At 38.3% G+C, this 18,263-nt stretch overlaps 1 protein-coding gene across 5 annotated transcripts in view; it reads right to left on the bottom strand.

Moving 5' to 3' along the window:
* SUGCT (succinyl-CoA:glutarate-CoA transferase) overlaps positions 1 to 18,263 on the bottom strand; it is a 777,770-nt gene that overhangs the window by 34,811 nt on the left and 724,696 nt on the right. For 3 of the 5 annotated variants that reach the window (XM_073239068.1, XM_073239070.1, XM_037010893.2), the window contains one exon: positions 1,134 to 2,543. The exons of 1 other annotated variant lie outside the window; for it this stretch is intronic. In XM_073239068.1, coding sequence (XP_073095169.1) covers positions 2,380 to 2,543 — 164 coding nt within the window. In that variant the 3' untranslated portion in view covers positions 1,134 to 2,379. Of the gene's footprint in view, positions 1 to 1,133; positions 2,544 to 9,858; positions 9,911 to 18,263 lie in introns of those variants that run through there. One more of the 5 variants, XM_073239073.1, reaches the window with a different exon arrangement.

Genomic DNA, 18,263 nt, shown 5'->3' with positions numbered 1-18,263 from the left:
TGTACTTCAGACTCCTAGCAGATGAATTAAAAACAAGAGAACACCAAGTAACTGAGGTAGTCACACAAAATTGGTATATGTGCATTTCTGTTCTTCTAGGGAAACATTCAGCATATCAGACTGTGTGCTGGAAAATATCATGCCTGATTAACCAGAAAATCATGGCAGCAAAAAGTTTAAGAAAAAATTTAAGCTGAGGAAGACAAGTTGCTTGTGGACCTACCATGAATTCCATAATAATTAACCTACTAAGTTTCAAAGAATTTCTAGGCCAGCCTCAGACACAGACCTGACAGAAGGCAGGCCTTAAAATAAACTGAACTTGAGCATATGATATCTTAGTAGTATGTTCAGCTTTGGGCATGTGTGTGATAATAGGTCCTGATAATTAAAACAGCACATTTGTTTATAAGCATAACTTGATCTGGACATATTGCTAGAAGTTTTAGCAAGCGCAATGTTTCTTTCAGTACTAATTATCGATCTGAGCTTGAAACATATTCTAAATTATTTATCTTACTAAATCAGTAGAGTTAATGCTTTCAGTTAGGTGCTGAACAGGTGGAAAGTTCTCCTGGATCATTCTGAGTTGTGGAGGTGGGACTCTGGATTGCCACATATATGATTACACCGGAGAGGGTTTCCAATGGTGATTCTGCTATGTCTGAAGACTGCATCTTGATTAACTTGAACGTTTTAGAGACATTTTGTGACCCTCTCTGAATGGTCAGTATCCTCCTATATGTCTTCCTGGATTACCAAGTAATCTGCCTTTCAACATATCTACTTGCATCAGTAGGAGAAATGGTGGATCCATCTTTCAATATATGTGGTTTTGCCAATTCTCTGTCATCCAGCCTTTTACCATTTTCCTTACTGATTATATATATATGGAGGAGTTTCATTTATATGTCTGGCCTGAAGTGAATGTCTACAGATATATTATCTATGAACTAACCACTGGGGGAAAGTATTGCAGAAGGCATCAACTTACTCTGTGTGATGAAATTCTAACTAATAGAGTAGCAGCAGGAATTATTCAGAATAAGATGTCCACAAACAGCAGAGCAGAGAGGACAATAACTGTTTCAAGATTAAGTGGACATTCTTCCAAGAAATCCCATGAGGCCTTGTGAGGAGACGAATTTTCTATTTATTTGGAATTCTTGATTCTGGAAACATATTGGGATTTACAGCATGGATAAATGGTTCAAATCATTCCCATAAAATAAAACTCAAAAATAAAACTAGCTCTAAGTCACAGTTTGCAAGATGAACCTGTGTAATTTAACTTTCAGTTACCACTTGGTATATAGTGATGTGCTCTGAAATGTGTGCACCGAATGGCCATGAATTAGGATCATATCAGGATATTGAGCATGGGGTCATCTAATTCCTTGGTCTCTACATGGGCTTGGATGATTAGCAGTCTGAGCCACAATTTATCCAGGAACATATAAAATCAGTCACTACTTTCTGGACAGAACACGTTTTCTATACTTCAAATTCAAGCAAACACTTAAATGAAAATACTTAATACTAAGGCATGCTATATTCTTCTACAGTGGATACTCAGATTACAAAGAAATGTTTCCTTTCATTCTCCTATTTGTCATTATTTATACATTACTCAATATCTAGAGTATCATCTGACAGACGTATCATTTAGAAACCTATTGCGTTGCACTAGGCTCAAAATATTAATTAAAGAATTACTTATCAACACCTAATGCAGATAGATACCCACACCCCAAAATGCACTTGGTGGAAATTTATTTTCTGCCATGTAGCATGCCATAATCAGAAATACAACAAAAAAGCAAATATTTACTCCCTATAGGGAGAATGGAGCTCAGTTTTATAATGGACATCAGCAAAATCCATGGTTTAAATTAGAGATTAACAAAGCGCTCATGAGCTCAAAATTAAGTTATTCTGTTTAAAATCAATCACTGAGATTGTCATTCTGCTTCTTGCTTTGACTTCCTAACAAAGTTTAAATGAGGACTTCACGTGCAAGTATAGAACCCAGGGAGCTCTGCTCTTTTTCAGACCTGCATGGGCAGGAGGGGCAAACATTTAGGCTATTAATGTAATTAGAATGAGGAATGTATTTTTCCAGAAAAAAAAAACTTCATCAGAAAGAAAAATCCCACAAATCCACAGTAATCTATTATCAGGGAGGGTGGGGGAATGGTAAAGAATAAAAGGTGGGATGCATTTAGAAAGCACTAGATTCACTAATATCAGAGCCATTCTGGAGATGCCAGGCAGGAAATCTAAAATTATGCAAGCTCTTCTTTTCATTGGCAGGCACCAGAATTGGAAAGAAGTGTCCAGAAAGACTACTGCTTTTGCTAGCAAAGTGCATTTAGACTGTCATTCCGCTTCATGTTGGGTCACCACTCCAGCGCTGCGCAGCTCTTCAATGGCCCTGTCATCATATCTGAGGACCTCCCTCAGGATGTGCGTTGTGTGCTGCCCAAGCAAGGGAGGCGGCCTGGCCTCTGACATCTTGAACTTACTGTATCTCACAGCTGGGCCTGTCAAGGGAGGAGGAAAGCAGGAAGCCTGTTAATGACTAGCCCTAGGAAATTAATTACCCCAGCAGCCCAGGGTGTTGCCAGTGAATGCCCAGATTATCCCTGCCAGTTCCACCCTTGCAGATGCACCATCATTTTGGAAAGAAATGTATTTTCACATGTGGCTTTTCTTGACTCAGTTTCATCCAACTGAGTCTTGGTCATCTGCTCTGTCACCGCTGCCTGGGGACTCCATGTATGTGCCTGCTGTATGCTGGGCTCATTCAAAAGCTGCCGCTACTGTCACAAAGACTCTCAGGGGCAGGCCACTCAACTGAGTGGACTCTGGGTCCCAGAGAACAATGACCACACATACACAGTATCCCTCTGAAGCTGGAAATCGGACTCCAGTGAAGGTAACCCAAAAGCTTACTATTCAGTATCTACTGCCTAGTTCCCAGGTTTAGTGCAACAGACCGCAGATCAACTAAACCTCAGCCAGACACTGGTTGAAGCCTTCTGCTGGTGGAAGAGGTTTTGTGTGCAAGCTTCCTTGTCAGGGAGACGTAGAGATTTTGATAGCAATTCTTATACGTTCTAGCAGAATCATCTTGGACAAATTACTGAACTTCTCTGAGCCTCATGTTCTGCTCCTAAACCAAGTGTGATAATGCTTCCACCTAGACTTGAGGGAAGAATTTAAATGAGGTCATGGACAGAAAGCCCTGAGTAAGAATTCTCTAACCATAGTAACATGGTAACCTGCTGGCTGCTGTGATGACAAAAACCGCCTCCACATCCCTCTCGACACTGGCAGTGCCAGCAGAAAAGGACATTCATTGCCAGCTGTTTGCTGAGTGCTAAGACACTGTAAACACAGTACCTCAAGCAACTTACAGCAACGGTTGGGAATGGATTTTATTACCCCATTTCTTCACGTAAGGACAATCAAGCTGCAAAAGGAAGATTTTGCTCAAGGTCACGTGGCCAATAAATACTAGCACCAGGATGTAAATCCATGTCCGTTTATTTGTCGCACATCAAAGCCCATGCACTTTCCATAACCCTAGCAACCTCTTCTCACTTCCCACTGCCACGGACAAGCTGGACAGACACTGGGGGACATATTGTTTCAACAGACTTGACCTTCATCATTTCATTCAATAAATGATATTTACGTTGGTTGTCCTTTACATTTCATTTGATTAGGCTTCAGGAAAATAAATGAGCCACAAGACTACAAAACAGTACATTTCTATCTCATGAAAACTTTTCCAGCCTACTCATGATTTGGGGAATCAGTAGGAAGAATCAATAAAACCAAAGCATGCGTGGGTTAATGGAACGTCAGTCAGTAAATCAGCAAACGTGATTTGAGCTCTTCGGAGAATTCTACTAATAAAAAGTACTGCTGTAGAAGCCGTTGTTGATAGAGATAGAGGACCTTCTAAAGATAAATATAGATAAAGGTAGAGATTGACCTCACAAGCTGCATCTTTGTGTAACACATACCATTCACTACAGATCAATGGCAACTTTCAACTGATGTCCAAAGTTTTCCTTCTCTGAATCTCCTGAAATAAATTCATTTTTATTTCTCAAACTTCCTCTTAAATGCTCCAGTGCATGACTGTTTTTCTCATGGGTTGGGAAGCAGGGTCCACTACTCTCCTGAGAAAGCTGATAATCTGATGCTTTAGGGAGGTGATCATTTAAGAGTCAGCTCATTTTGACATTCATTAACAAGTTTTAACCTAAAATGTGTCTTTCAAAAGAAGAACTTCACTGAGGGAATACAAGAAGTCAGTGCCATGCGGTTTTTTCCACTGAGTTACCTGAAGCGAAGCTGGCAACTGAAAAGCAGTCACTTGAGTACCCCATGGATCGGGGTGGGAACACAGCGACTACTACCACCACTGCCGCTGCTGGTAGTAGGACCATTAGCAGCTACCATTCCCTTAGACCTGATGCTGCATCAGCCACTGTGCATCAGCTCCTGCAGTCTTCACAACAACCCCATAGGGGCCCTGAAACTAAAGGACATGTAAGGCAAAAGGGTGAGATTCAGGGTTCTGGTCAGGACACCGGAATCACGTACCCAATGCCACACAACTAAGAGGTGTGAGTCAGTGTCTACATGCAGGTTTGTTGGTTCAAGAACTTAGACTTCAAAGACAAAACATTTGTTGTGTTGAGATAACATAAAACAAACCATTTTAAAATGAACAGTTCAGGGGCATTTAGTACATTTTCAATGCTGTGCACTCCCACCTCTATCTAATTCCAAATCATTTCCATCACTCTAAGTAAAGCCCGCTGTCCATCAAGCAGTGTCTCTCAAAGCCCCTTCTACCAAGTCCTCGCAACCGCTAACTTGCTTTCTATCTCTACGGCTTTATCTACCCTAGATATTCCATATATATGGAATCATACAACATCTGACTTTTGTCTGGGTTCTTTCACTTAGCATGATGTTTTTGAGATTCATCCACATCATAGCATGTAACAGTACTAGGCGCCTGGACTCTTAACTACGAAGTGGTAATGGTATGAAAGAATGCTTCACGTCCATCCATACCAAAGGGCAGTTCAACTGTGTCATTCCCACTATATTCCATATTTTCCCATAAGAGATCTACACTGAAGACTATGCTACCAGTTTAGGATGAAGGGTATTTAAAACTTTGCACAAAAGAATCATAAAGAATTTAGGTTGTTAGAATGGTATCAGTAATTTTTCAGATTCCTAGGATAAAGACACCTGGGAGATAATGCATATTTGGAAAGCATATGTTTTTCTAAAAAGTATATGTTATCTACTAAGTCATATTACAGCTTAAGTAATTATATGCAATTTCCATGATCCCTTTAGAAACAAATGTGAGGCTTTCATATGATTGATTTTAGAAAGATCTTGAAGCTGGGGTTTGTCATGCAATTCAAAGTATAGCGTGTATATGTACTGTATTGGCAATTTTCATACTATAATTTCTTATATATTTCTTAACATATTGTTTTGCCATATAGTTTATTATAAAGTCCTTTAAAAATATGTGTATGTGCAACAGGACAAGTAAAGTGATATCCAGATACCAGAGAAAGCTAAGTTCTCATATCAACTGAAATCTCCTGTTCTTGCGACCCTATGCAATAATCCTATGTACCAGGGACATCCCTGCCAGGCTAGGCTTTGCACAAAGAGAATAAAGTGTTCTTAACTACATTTGTTTCAGGAACTAGAAAATGTTTGACACAATTATCTATGTCTCTGGTCCAGAAAGAATGAATAATCTGATCTTCCATTAAAAAAAGATGAGCAGATCAGTCACATGTTCTCAAATTACTTTTTGGCAAAATAACACTTATGTTCTCATATGCTTTCAAACATTTGCAAGCTGTGTGTTCTTGAAAATTCTCTAAGTCCCTGAGCCTCAGTCCATACATTCCTACAATGAGGTTGACAATACCTATCAAGGGTTGGTTTGCACATTTGAGTAATGGACTTAATCATAAGATGCAATTTTATATATAAAACTAGCAAATTATGAGGTTATTTTCATTTCTCTCTAAGAGGTCAGTGACGGTAGGAGTACAAACTGGTGCAATCCTTCTGGAGGGAAATTTGTCGATGAAATATCAAGAGTTTTCAAAATGTTCACACACTGGGATGGAGAAATCCTGCTTAAAATTTTTTTTCTATGGGTATAATCAGGAATGTTGACAAATTTTATAGGCAAGAATCTATACAAATTTCAAGATCTACTTAAGTAGATCTACTCTTTCATACCTCTTTCCATCTCACATGGCTTTCTAACCTGTAGCCGCTGAAGGTTCTATGTGTGGGGTTCTGTGTACTTAAAAAACAAAAACAGAACCTTTTCTATCTTTTTTTAGCTTCCAAAGGTTACTTTGTTAGGACCAGATGTTTAGCAATTCATTCCCTCATGTACTGCACCCATAGTCCTATCTCCAACCTCCTCCTTCCAGATAAAAGAGTCAAAAAGTTACAATATTGAAAAAAATTAGGAAAAATTAGGTGCCACCATCTAAAAGGTGGGCACTGGTTAAATAAATACAGTGCATCTAAATGATGGCAAACTGTATGGTAATTTCATGTTGTGTTTTGGGGACTTTGAACATAAATATTACCTTCACTCTCTCCTGAAATAAAGTACAGAAGTAAACACAAACACATGGAATGTCATGAGTGAAAGAATGGGAGGGCTAGTGAATGAGATATTTCAACAAGTATTTAAGAATGGCATGGGATCATGTTGATGGGTTAGAAGAGATAGAGAAAGCTGAAGTCCATAATATTCTACAAGAAGTCTGAGAGGAAGTAGATGCCAACTGGTCCATTTCAACCCCCTCCACAACCCCACAGAACCTCTGATCTTAAAACTAATGGTTCTGAGAGAGACAAGTCTTCGAAGGAGGACAGAAAGCAAGACTGAATGTCTCAGTGTAGGCTAATCTTGCTAGTTTGTATCAGAAAGTGAAGCTTGCTTTCAAGTTGCTAAATGAAAACAATGTTAAACCTAGACGTATATAGCCAGTCAAATGATTAATCAGATATGAAGACATTTTCAAACTTTCTAAGATTAAATAAGTCTACTAAGTAAGTTTCTTGATGTTGACTCCAGGAAAACATGGGAGAAGATGACAGAAACAAAATTTTGTACACATTGAGAAAGGACCAAAGAATGCAAAGAAGGAAGGTCCCAAGACAACAGCTTATGTGTGATAGGGCCAAACTAATTAGATGTTCCTTAAACTGAGCCTTTAGCTGAGTTATCACGTGGAGAATCAGTAAGGTGGAGATGGAAGAGGATGGAGGCCTTCTAAAGGGGAGTCTAAGAAGGCAAAAAAAGCCTTAATTGTAGAATTAGTATAACTGAAAGGTTGGGAAAATATAATAATGAGATAAAATTACATTATGCATGAAAAAAATAATAATTAGAAACTCTAGAAAAAAAATTTGTGTAAGAAAATCAAGATTCAAATATGAAGGAAATTACAATGTGTGAAGATTTTAAGTAATTGATGGAACAAAAACAAAAGTCATTTGACTTTGATGTCAAGCAAGCAGCACAGTTACCTGTGAATATTCTGTAACAGCACCAAGCAGAGTGTATTAAACTGCCTACTTCATGTCTGTTTCCTCTGTGGGGGTGGGAAAATGCCAGGTGTGTTTGCTAATGTATCCTCAATGCCTTTCACCATCCTACAAAATGAGAATGGTGAGCATCCTTTCTTAAACATATATAATGATTGTAGACTGTGCTTTTTATTTGCATTATGTCACTGGACTTTTCAAATTATAAAATAGAGACCATTCTAACTCTTATTTTACAAATCAGAAAAATTGAGGCCCTTTAAACGGTGAGTTTGTCTAAGCTTTGCCCAGCTAAATAATGATAGAACCAGGACACGATCTCTATATGTCAGACTCCACGGTCTTTGATCTGTCAGTTAATACCACTTTGTTGAACTAATAGTAGCTACAATTAAAGACATTTGAGTAAGTACTGCTTATGTCATTTTAATTAATTCATTTATGCACTAATGTATTCTACATATATTTTTTGAGTATCCTATGTCAAGTTCTGAGCTGTACAATCTAGATACATGTTAACACATCACATACCTGGACCCTATTCTCATGGAATTTATATTCTCACTTGGGAGACAGACAATAAAAAGTTAAGCAAACAAATAAATAGTGAAAATTTGGTAGAATTATAAAATTGTTAAAAACCTATGTGAAAAGAGGAGAGGAGAGAATATTCTAGGCACAGTGGGAAGGACTATTCCAAACGGGATGTGTGATAAGGTCAAACTGATTAGATGTTCCTTAAACTGAGCCTTCAGCTGAGTTATCACTACAACTAATGGAGAAAAGAAGGTTCCACACAGCATGAATGATTTAATTGTTCAACGAGGTAAAAAAAAGAGCCACTGTGGCTAGAACATAATTTGGTAGAAAAGGAGAAGTTCTAGATGAAGTTGGAGGGAGAGGCAGAGAAGAGAATGCATAGGAATTCACAGGCTATAGTAATGATGTTGGATCCTACTTTGAGCTCCATGGGGAATCACTTGAACTTTCAGAGCAGTGGTAAGACTAGAATACAAATTTATTCTACATATAATTTTTGAGTACCTGGATGTCAAGTTCTGGGCTGTACAATCTAGATACACATTAACATATCTGGACCCTACTCTCATGGAATTTATATTCTCATTTGGGAGACAGACAATAAAAAATTAAGAAAACAAATAAATAGTGAAAATTTGGTAAAAATTATAAAATTGTCAAAAACCTATGTAAAAAGAGGAGAATATTATAGGCACACTGGGGAGGACTATTTCAAATGGAATGTGTGATAACGCCAAACTGATCAGTTACATGGAGCAATTAAACAGAGCAATGGTGAGACTAGAATAAATTAGTGCATCAGTGGATCAGAATAGATGATGGTGGCCTGGATGAGGAAGGTGCCTGTAGAATCTGAGAAAAGGAGGTGTGTTTAGAGCTAGTCTGGCTATGAGAGGGCCCATTGATGGGTTACATGGGCCAATGCCATTGGGGAGGGAAAGAGAAGGATCAAAGGAAAATCCTGTGCTTCTGGGTCAAACAACTGGTGGGGCCATTTACCTGATGGGTCAGACCAAATGGACTGCATGGACAAGTCTGAGTGGCAGCAAAAGTCAAATTCTTCTTTGGACATGGTGTTTGAGGTGTCTGTGAGATGTCCAAATTGGAATAGCAGTGGGCCTGTAGCTCTGCAAGTCTCAAATTCAGGGAAGAATTGTGGCCAAAAATTAAATAAATAAGATTATATAAAAGAAAAGGAAAAGGGAGAAAGGGATGACCTTTCTTAAGCACATATTACATAACAAACACTTTTCAAAAGTATATTTCACTTATGATTCATTACAACCACTTGAAATAGGTCATTTTTTCTCTTCCTATTAATAACAAAAAGGAGGCTAAGGGAGGTTAAATGATTACCCAAGTTACACATCTGATAGGTACATACTTATCATCTCTAACAGCATAAGAACAGTACCAGAAGTTACTATTATATTCTTCTGGATTTTAGCTAGCTTTATTAGAAGGAACTTTAAAAACATGGGACTAGTCTTATTTAACAAAGATGTAATATGCCCGACACTATAATATGTGCCTTACTCATTTGACTTCAGCCCTTAGCATAATGCCAGAAGGTACTGTTATCACCCCCACTTTACAAATGGGGGACATTGAGAGACATAGAGGGGAAGTCACTTGAGTAGGGTCACAGAGCTAGTAAGGAGCTGAGCCAGGATTCATACCTGGACAGTCTTGCTCCAAATCCCAAATATTTTCTAGTGAGTCACAATGCTTCCTGGTGAAAGGGAGAGAGAGCAACAAAAGAAAGAGTTACATGAGTTTGAAACAGAACTTTGGGATCTTTAATCTTAGAGTAGAACATGCCAAGGACGGCTTCAGTTTCATCTCCTGATTAGTCTGTTCTCTCCGTCTTTCTAGATCACAGTCCTACCAGATGTCTTAGGCAATATGTACTCATGACTACCCCATCTGCCCACATTCATTTGTCACATGCCACCTATTTCCTTGTAGGAAGGCCTGGACTCACAGACCACCAATACATCCCAATTTCTCATGTTTCTGAGACTGACAACGCTCTCCCAAGCTTTCCTCAGAACCCACCCTGCAGGGAATGAAGCCTTCCCTGTGATCACTGTGGAAAGTTATCTGCTTCAAGGCCCAGGGAGGGCCCAGTTCCTGGTGTGCCAGAGAATTCCTCAGACGAGCCCTGTAGTGTTTTCCATCTGTGGTTTGAGGCCCTTCAGTAACAAGACCCTATTTTGTCTCATCTTTTAGGAACCTTCCAGGATGCTCTTAGGCTGAAAAGAGAATTTACCAATCTATGCAAACATCCCGAGCTCCTCTAACTATATACAGAGTTCAAGCTACATTTCTATAATCCAGACCAACTTAATAATGTAAACAGTTGCAGGAAACAGAGGTAGCCAAAAACATGTGGGAAACAGTAATGAATATTCAAGTAATGGGAACATAATGTCACATCATCACGAGGGAGGGGACCTTAAGCCTGCCTTTTTTCCAGAACGCCATGCACCTCCTGTCTTGATGATGCATTTCTAAAGAAACTAAACAACCTATTGCTCATGCTCACAGCGCGCTGGCAAATGATCAACACCAAGGGTTAAATTAATTAACATAGTTGGCCTATCTGATCATAATGGATACAAGAACGAATAAAATTAAAACTACGTGTGTGGATCTTTTTCTTCATTCTTTTTTCTAATGCCTGATATGGATGTCAACTTTTAAAAATATCAAGAATATTTAAAATCAAACATCTGTTTTATAATATATGAATGCTATATCAAATACTTTTATTTTGACTTCTTTGGCACATTGCTAAGATACATGCTCTAGATACCATTTAATCTTCAAGGCTTACTAATATAATAAGAAGCCAAACTTCATTTTGCTGAAAATAATGATAGCTTCAGTACCAAGTTATTTCACAACTTCCCCTCCAGTGCTTGAATGCATCATCATAACAATAACAATATGTTTTACATGGTGCCTGTCAGCCATAGAGTCCAAGGCGCCAAATGAGCCCTACAGTTAGAACACAATAAACCCATTAGATGTGAGATAAAAACAGATAAAACCCATTTAAACTAGCATGAAACAGTGGGAAAAGGCCATAGAGAATAAAAATGACTCGACATCTTTAACAGAACTCAATCTATGGCCTTCTTATGGGGTCACACATCCCAGGAATTCAAGGCAAAGTGTGGTGTGTACCTCCAATTTGGATGGGTCACCCCAGTCTCATCCAGAGTTCCCAGGTACCATTTACCACTTCTGCTGTAATGAATTTTAATTTGTTATTTTGAAACTCTATATAAAGAGTCCCTCGAGTGCCATTACCTGTACGATAAGCATGTATTTTCAAATATGCCTGTGGCCCTGTGGTGGTTGTCAGTGTTTTCTATCAAATCTCCAGTCCCCACCTTCCAGAAGCATGGTAGTATTGATGTCCTGACCCCTCTGATGTTGCGTGAGGCATGGGACTGGCCTCCAGTTGTGGATGGAGGGGATGTGCATGCCACCTCCAGGCTGGAACATTCAATGGCTGACTTTTAAGACCCTCTAGGTCCTTCTGGTAGGAGAACTTGGCAGTATGTGAGGTGGTGACTGCCTGGGTTGGGGCCCTTTCAACCCACGATGGGCAGGAAGAGTAAACAAGTGACACGGGTGTCACTGAAAGCCAGTGTTATTTGGGAACCATTTATCACCACAGTAGACCCCAGCCAGTGGAGACCCTGCCTATGCCTCAGTTTCAATGCAGAGCCCGACTTGCCTGGACCCGACAGGGACTCATCAATCCAGTCCCTCTGCACTCCTTTAAAAAGCATTCAGTTCAGATGTTCCAAATACTTTGAAATTCTCAATTTGTGTGTAGCCTGTGGAATGATGATAAACGCTATGATTTATTGAGTATTTACATGTGTTAGGCAGTTGGTGGAATGCTTTCCATATATTACCTTGCTTGATAGATTAAACGCTTTTAAAAAGTAGGATTATTATTATTATTCCATTTTATTGACAAGGGAAGTGGGGTTAAGTAATGTTATCGAAATGACACACCAGTCAACTAAAGAATTTCTTTAGAATTTAGGCTGGCTAAATACAAAGTGCATGCTTGTTAACACTAGGATATATTTCCGCCCTGCATAATGTAGAAGAAAATCTGTTCTCATATCAGTGGTTGAATAAATACCATTCTTTGGCAGATGGTGTTATAAAGCAGTACCGTATTATAAATACTTATATATTTCATGATTGCTAATCCATTAAGGCACTTATCTTTCATTTGAAAAAGAAACGGGGCAACTTGTATTTGATTTATCTCTCTTGTTCCAACCCACTGAAATGTCATAGTAGATTATCCATTTCCTGCTGGAAAAATAGATGGCCCATAAGGAAATGCTATTCATATTCATTAGCAAACATGCCATTTCCCCTCAAAGTGTGCTACCCAAACTTTCAGCTCAGGTCTCTGAAAAGTTGGGCTGGAAGAAGCTCTCCCCAGAATGCTTCTTTCCAACATTTGTGTTTACTTCTCATCATTTTTGACACTTCTGAAAACGCTGGGGAGAGTAAAGAAACACCTTGATGACAATGTGCTCTTTGCCAAAATAATCAATCTCTTGCTTCTTTGCCTTCTAAAATTCAAATACTCAATACAAGCTCTTGGGTTGCACTCCCAAGATTTTGTTTGGTTATACTTCACCATGGAAAACAAAATTGTTTCAGCTGAAGTCTGTAGCCAGAACATTTTAAGCTTCATAGACCTTCAAAGTGGTGACCTTCTCCTCACCTCCTCTGCCTCTGCGCTCCATTAAGGAAAACACCGGAAGAAGTTTCCAGTCAGAGAAGCCAGATTGCATTTCAATTCAGTTCTGAGGGGAGGAACTGAACAGAGCTGGAGCAGGTGGGTATTTGTAGCTCTTACCACAAATGAGCTTGGAAAAGTTCTTCTGTGACCCTTTGAAGGTCTTTTATAATTTAGTGAAAGTTTTCAGCACTTCTTAATCTCTGTCTTCAAGGAATCAGTCTTACATCTACCATCTTCTTTTCTTTTCTGGAGTCTCTGAGACACAAATCATAATCATAATCCAAGCCAACAGAAGACTGAGAAAATTAGGTCCCCAAACCTGCTCTGGGAAAAACGGGGATGGGTTAATTATTTGCCACCAGAATTGATCTTCCTTTTTCCTTTTCACTTTTCCTATATAGTCCAGATGGAAAGATTTTAGAAGGTCCTTTCACTCTATGTCCCTATTTCCATTTTGGTGTGACCATCCTCTCAATAACAGGCCCCCAAGGCTCAGCCTTGCCTTGGACACCTTGCTATCCCAGTAGCCCTATCTCTGAACTGCCTCTCACACATACCCACTGTTTCCTGCCACATCCTTGGTCCAAACCACTCTGAAATGGGAGTACACCTTGTCCAGTCTTTTTCCAGCGGCTCTCTCCAGCCCAACTGCACCTGGTCCACCCTGGACCTGACGCTGTGCAGGCCCCTGTGCTACCTGGAATGCACCTCAGCTTGGCCATCCTCAAGGCCACATTATTCTTAAGGCTCTGTTATGGCTGACATGATGTTGAGCCTTCCCTTTTTCTCACAGTACAAAGGAACACCTCTCTTCTCTGAGTCCCTATAATATTTGATCTGCTTCTCATCCATGGTGTATCTCAACTTCTAATTTTACTACCTCTCACAAGATCTTTTCTGAGACTGGAGTTACTGTTTTGTTCATCCTGCATCGCCCTCAGGACCTACCACATAGTGAGTAGTTGATAAATATTTGAAAGGACTAGATAAGAAAATTCTAACTAGATTCCTAGATTAGGAAACAAGACCAGTAGAAATAAATAAAATACGGAAGTAGAGACATTAAGGCTTGCAAATTAGTATAGTTCGCACCAGGCTTCTAAATGGAGTCATCTTGACTATTCTCTCATACCCGATATGCAACCGATCACCAAGTCCCATTGGCTTTATCTTTGGAAAATATACAGAATCCAACCTCTTTTTATGATCAGCCTGGTCCTAGCCACCATCACCTCTTGCCTATATTTTTTTGAGAAATGTCTACTAGGTATCCCTGCCTGCATGCTTCCATGCAATATGTTCTCAACAAGGGAGTTGAACTCGCTCCTTAAAAATGTAAGTCAGATTATGCCACTTCTCTATTCAAAATTCTGCAATGCTTTGCAGTCTCACTCTAAACAATGGTCACTAAGATTCTGCATAATCCACCTACCTACCCACTAAGCTACCCCTGAAGCATCCCCTCCTGACTTCCCCCTTCTTACCTCTTCTGCTCCAGCCACGCTGGCCTTCTTACTCTTCACCAAGCATGCTCTCATCCTTACAGGCTTTGTTTCTTAGGGGCTCTGATCTGTCTTGTGTGGAACATTTTTTTTTTTATATCTTCATGGATTGGTCCCTCAAACCCTTCATCAGGTCTTTGCTCAGTGAAGTCTACCCTAATTACCACATTTAACATTTCAGCTGCCATTCTGACCCTGCCACTTCCAATCTCCCTAACTGTTCTACTTTCTCTTTTTTTCTCATACTTGTCCACTATTTGTCTGTCTCCTCTGCTACAACATAAGCTTTGCAATGGCTAAGGAGCTCTGTCTGGTTTCCTCTACATATATTTGTTGAATGTGAATGAATGAATAAGTAAATGAATGATTTAGCTCAACTAAGCTTTGAATTCCATTCTCAGAGTTCTAAGGTATGAACAATGAATACCTTCAGACCTCAAGATTTTTGCTAAACAAATCCTGTCAAACACCCGAAAGCAAGGTGAAGCACTATTATCAACTATGAACTAAAATAGTTACATGTAAACAGAAAAGTGTTCAATGCAATGTGATTGTTTTCACTGCATCTAGTTTATCCAGTTGTGTGCCTTGTAGGGTCCTGGCCATGGGTGGCTAGACCATACACCACCCATGAAGATAGACACCTGCAGTATTCCACAGATGAAGCATTCCAATAGCTGTGTGGAATTTCTGAGTATTGAGATTTATTTTATAGATATGATAAAAACAGGTGTTTGGGAGAATTTTTAAGCTCCATGAGGGCAGGACTCAAACCTGTTTTGTTTGTACTGTATGTCCAGAAGCAGTAAATTAGAATACTTAATACATATTTGTTTAATGAATGTATGAATAAGGAGGAAGGACCCCTATAATTTCACTAATAGACAAGGCAGTAAAAAGTAATTTTACTATTCAAAGAAAGATTTTTTATAACCAGGATGTTGGTACAAAAATACCAAATTTTACCTTTATTTGTTTACAAGTTAATTTTTTGTTGACAGTAATATGTAGGACCCTATGAACAATGTAAAACAGCTCAGGAAAACATTGTCAGATTTTTAAAAAATGTTTATTATTCCTCCTTGGAGGAACATAAGGTTTTTGGATTTTTAATGAATACGTGTTTTTCTACTTGGAAAACATGAATCGTAGTTTTTATTTATATGGCTATAATTTTTACAATTGCACATAAATTTAATTTTGTTCCTCATGTTTCTCTTTGCTAGTGGGTGTTGTGAATTTCACATAATAATAATAATACATCTCTGTTGTGATATACAAACATTTTCTTATTTATTGTTTCTTCCCTTTTCCACATTCTCCTTATTAGCTCTTTAGACTGGTACTTACAAAACGCCTTGCTGAATCTCTTGCACATTAATTCTGTGGTTACTCGTTCCTAGCATGTTCAACACATAAGGTGAAAAGGGCTAATAATTATTGAGTATAGGAAGTTTTGTTTTCATTTTCACAGTTTTGCTGTAAACATGAAGATGGCCATTTACTTTTTTATATATTAATTAACTGTATGAGTAATATTCGCTCCCCAAATGGAGCTCTTTGCACAGTTTCCAAGAACACAAACTTGTTCTCTTCTTCGGTTAAGGGTAGAGTTGGCTGCTGTCTGTGAAATGTGTTAGCATATCCTCAGTCTATGCTGAGTGGGAAGACATTCTTTCCACATTGGAATTTCATTAATTTTGCCTGAGTAATAATCCAGCTTAAGAAATGAAAAATATGAAACATCACTTCTTACAAATAAATGAAACTAGACCAGAGATGTCTTGTAAATCCATAAGGAAACTTACTTAATACCATACACAAATGGATTGCCATTAGTAAATCAATTCTTTGCTATAAAGGGTACTCATTCTGTAATCATACTTATTTTGGGGAAGAGTTGAAACATTTCCTTGTAACCCTAATTAAGGCAATAATTTGTTCAGAGATTTTTTTAAATAGATAGCACAAAGATAAACCTCAGATGATTATCTGAACATTTAAATGATTATATACAGTTGACCCTTGAACAATGTGGGGTTTACAGGCCCTGACACCCTACACAGTCAAAAAGCCACACATAATTTTTGGTTCCCCAAAAACTTAACTACTAATAGCAACTGTTGAACATAACCTTACTGATAACATAAACAGTTGATCAACACATATCTTGCATGTTAAATTTATTATGAATTTAATACATATATTATCAATATACTTTATTAATTTGTAAAAATAAATATACTTTATATACAATAAAGTAAGGTGGAGAAAAAAATGTTTCTCCAGATTGTTGCAAATCTCCAAAAAATTCAACAAATACATTTGTTGAAAAAAATCTGCATATAAGTAGCTCCATACAGTTCACATTGTTCAAGGGTCCACTGTATTCCAAATTAATGAGAACTAAATTAAAAATGTTATTGTCCTTAGATCTCTAAGTTCACAAGATCCATAAAACCTGAACCTGGTCCCAGATAATGATTTATAAATTATTATGAGTAAGAAAGCAGTGATAGATGGAAAATTTGTCATATATGTTCTTAACAAAAATAAATAAATATATTAATAAGTAAATAAATAAATAACTTTAATTGAAAAATTTCCCCATAATATTTGAACCCTGTGGGAAAAAAGGTCTATTATAACAAAAATGGTTATAAGTTAAGAGTCTTCTCTGGACTAAACTTTCTCTGAAAGTTTCTGTACCTTAAAATTATAATGAAGAGGTATAAAACAGTTTATGAAAGGAAAGTGACTATTTCTGTACACTATAAAAGGATTGAGTAGTTGGCACATTATAAAAAAATTTCTATAAAGTCTAAAACATCCAGACACATATACTTTAAGGATAACCACAATTTTGTTTCCCATGAAGCAGAACATTCAAGAAACCTCGAAGCGGCCATGGTGGAAAGCACCTGATTGCCCTGCCCAGTGGTATGACAGTGAATGTGCAGTAAACCCCACAGAGCATGTTCGAAAGTCCTGGTTCTCATTTTGGACAAAACCCAGAAGAAAGGAACATACTCAAATTCCTGTTTTCTTTAAAAAGAACAGGTTTCACCTTTATTGGTGATAGCCATCTTACCAAAGACAAGACAGATACCTCAGTGCCTTAGGTGTTTGTCAAAGAGTGAATAGAGGTCTTCCTCCTCGATTTTCCAGCTTGCCAATCAAAATTGTGCATTGCCTGGGCTTGGCCTTATACCTACTAAATCAGAATTTCCTGGAGTAGGGCTTCTTATCTGAATTTAAATAAGCACATCAGAAGTGTTTTGGATTACTGTTGGAAAACTCATGCCACTCCCATGCTATATGGACTTGGTGTCAAATGTTTTTAGCCTCTTTTAGCCTCCATGTCCTCATCTAGAACATGAAGGTGAGAACAGCGAACAGCATCTACCCCATGGGCTACTTTGGAGGATTAAATGAGAAAATGCCTGCCAAATACTTAACCCAGAACCTGCACATACAAATGTTTGAAAATAGTTGGTTCTTCTTACTCTTCTTATTGTAATTAATACTGCAGGGTCTGAGGAGCAAGATCTGAGAAATGTATTTTTGCTTCATGATAAACAACAGTGATTCCAACTCTTACTTAGTATCTAGTCTGAAATCTGGGCAGAGAGACTTTTTCTTAAGGGAGATTATTTATTTTACCATTAGGAAATGGAAGATGAAAACTTAAAAAAAAATTACATAAAAAGCAATACCTTGGACCTCCAGTTCTGGCCAAAACGGAATAGCACCATTCCTCCCAAGCCCCACCTTTTACAACCAAAAAACTCTGG

Source organism: Manis javanica, chromosome 6, assembly GCF_040802235.1.
Source record: "Manis javanica isolate MJ-LG chromosome 6, MJ_LKY, whole genome shotgun sequence".
NCBI classification, from domain to species: Eukaryota; Metazoa; Chordata; class Mammalia; order Pholidota; family Manidae; genus Manis; species Manis javanica.
This window is presented reverse-complemented; position numbering and strand designations above follow the sequence as displayed.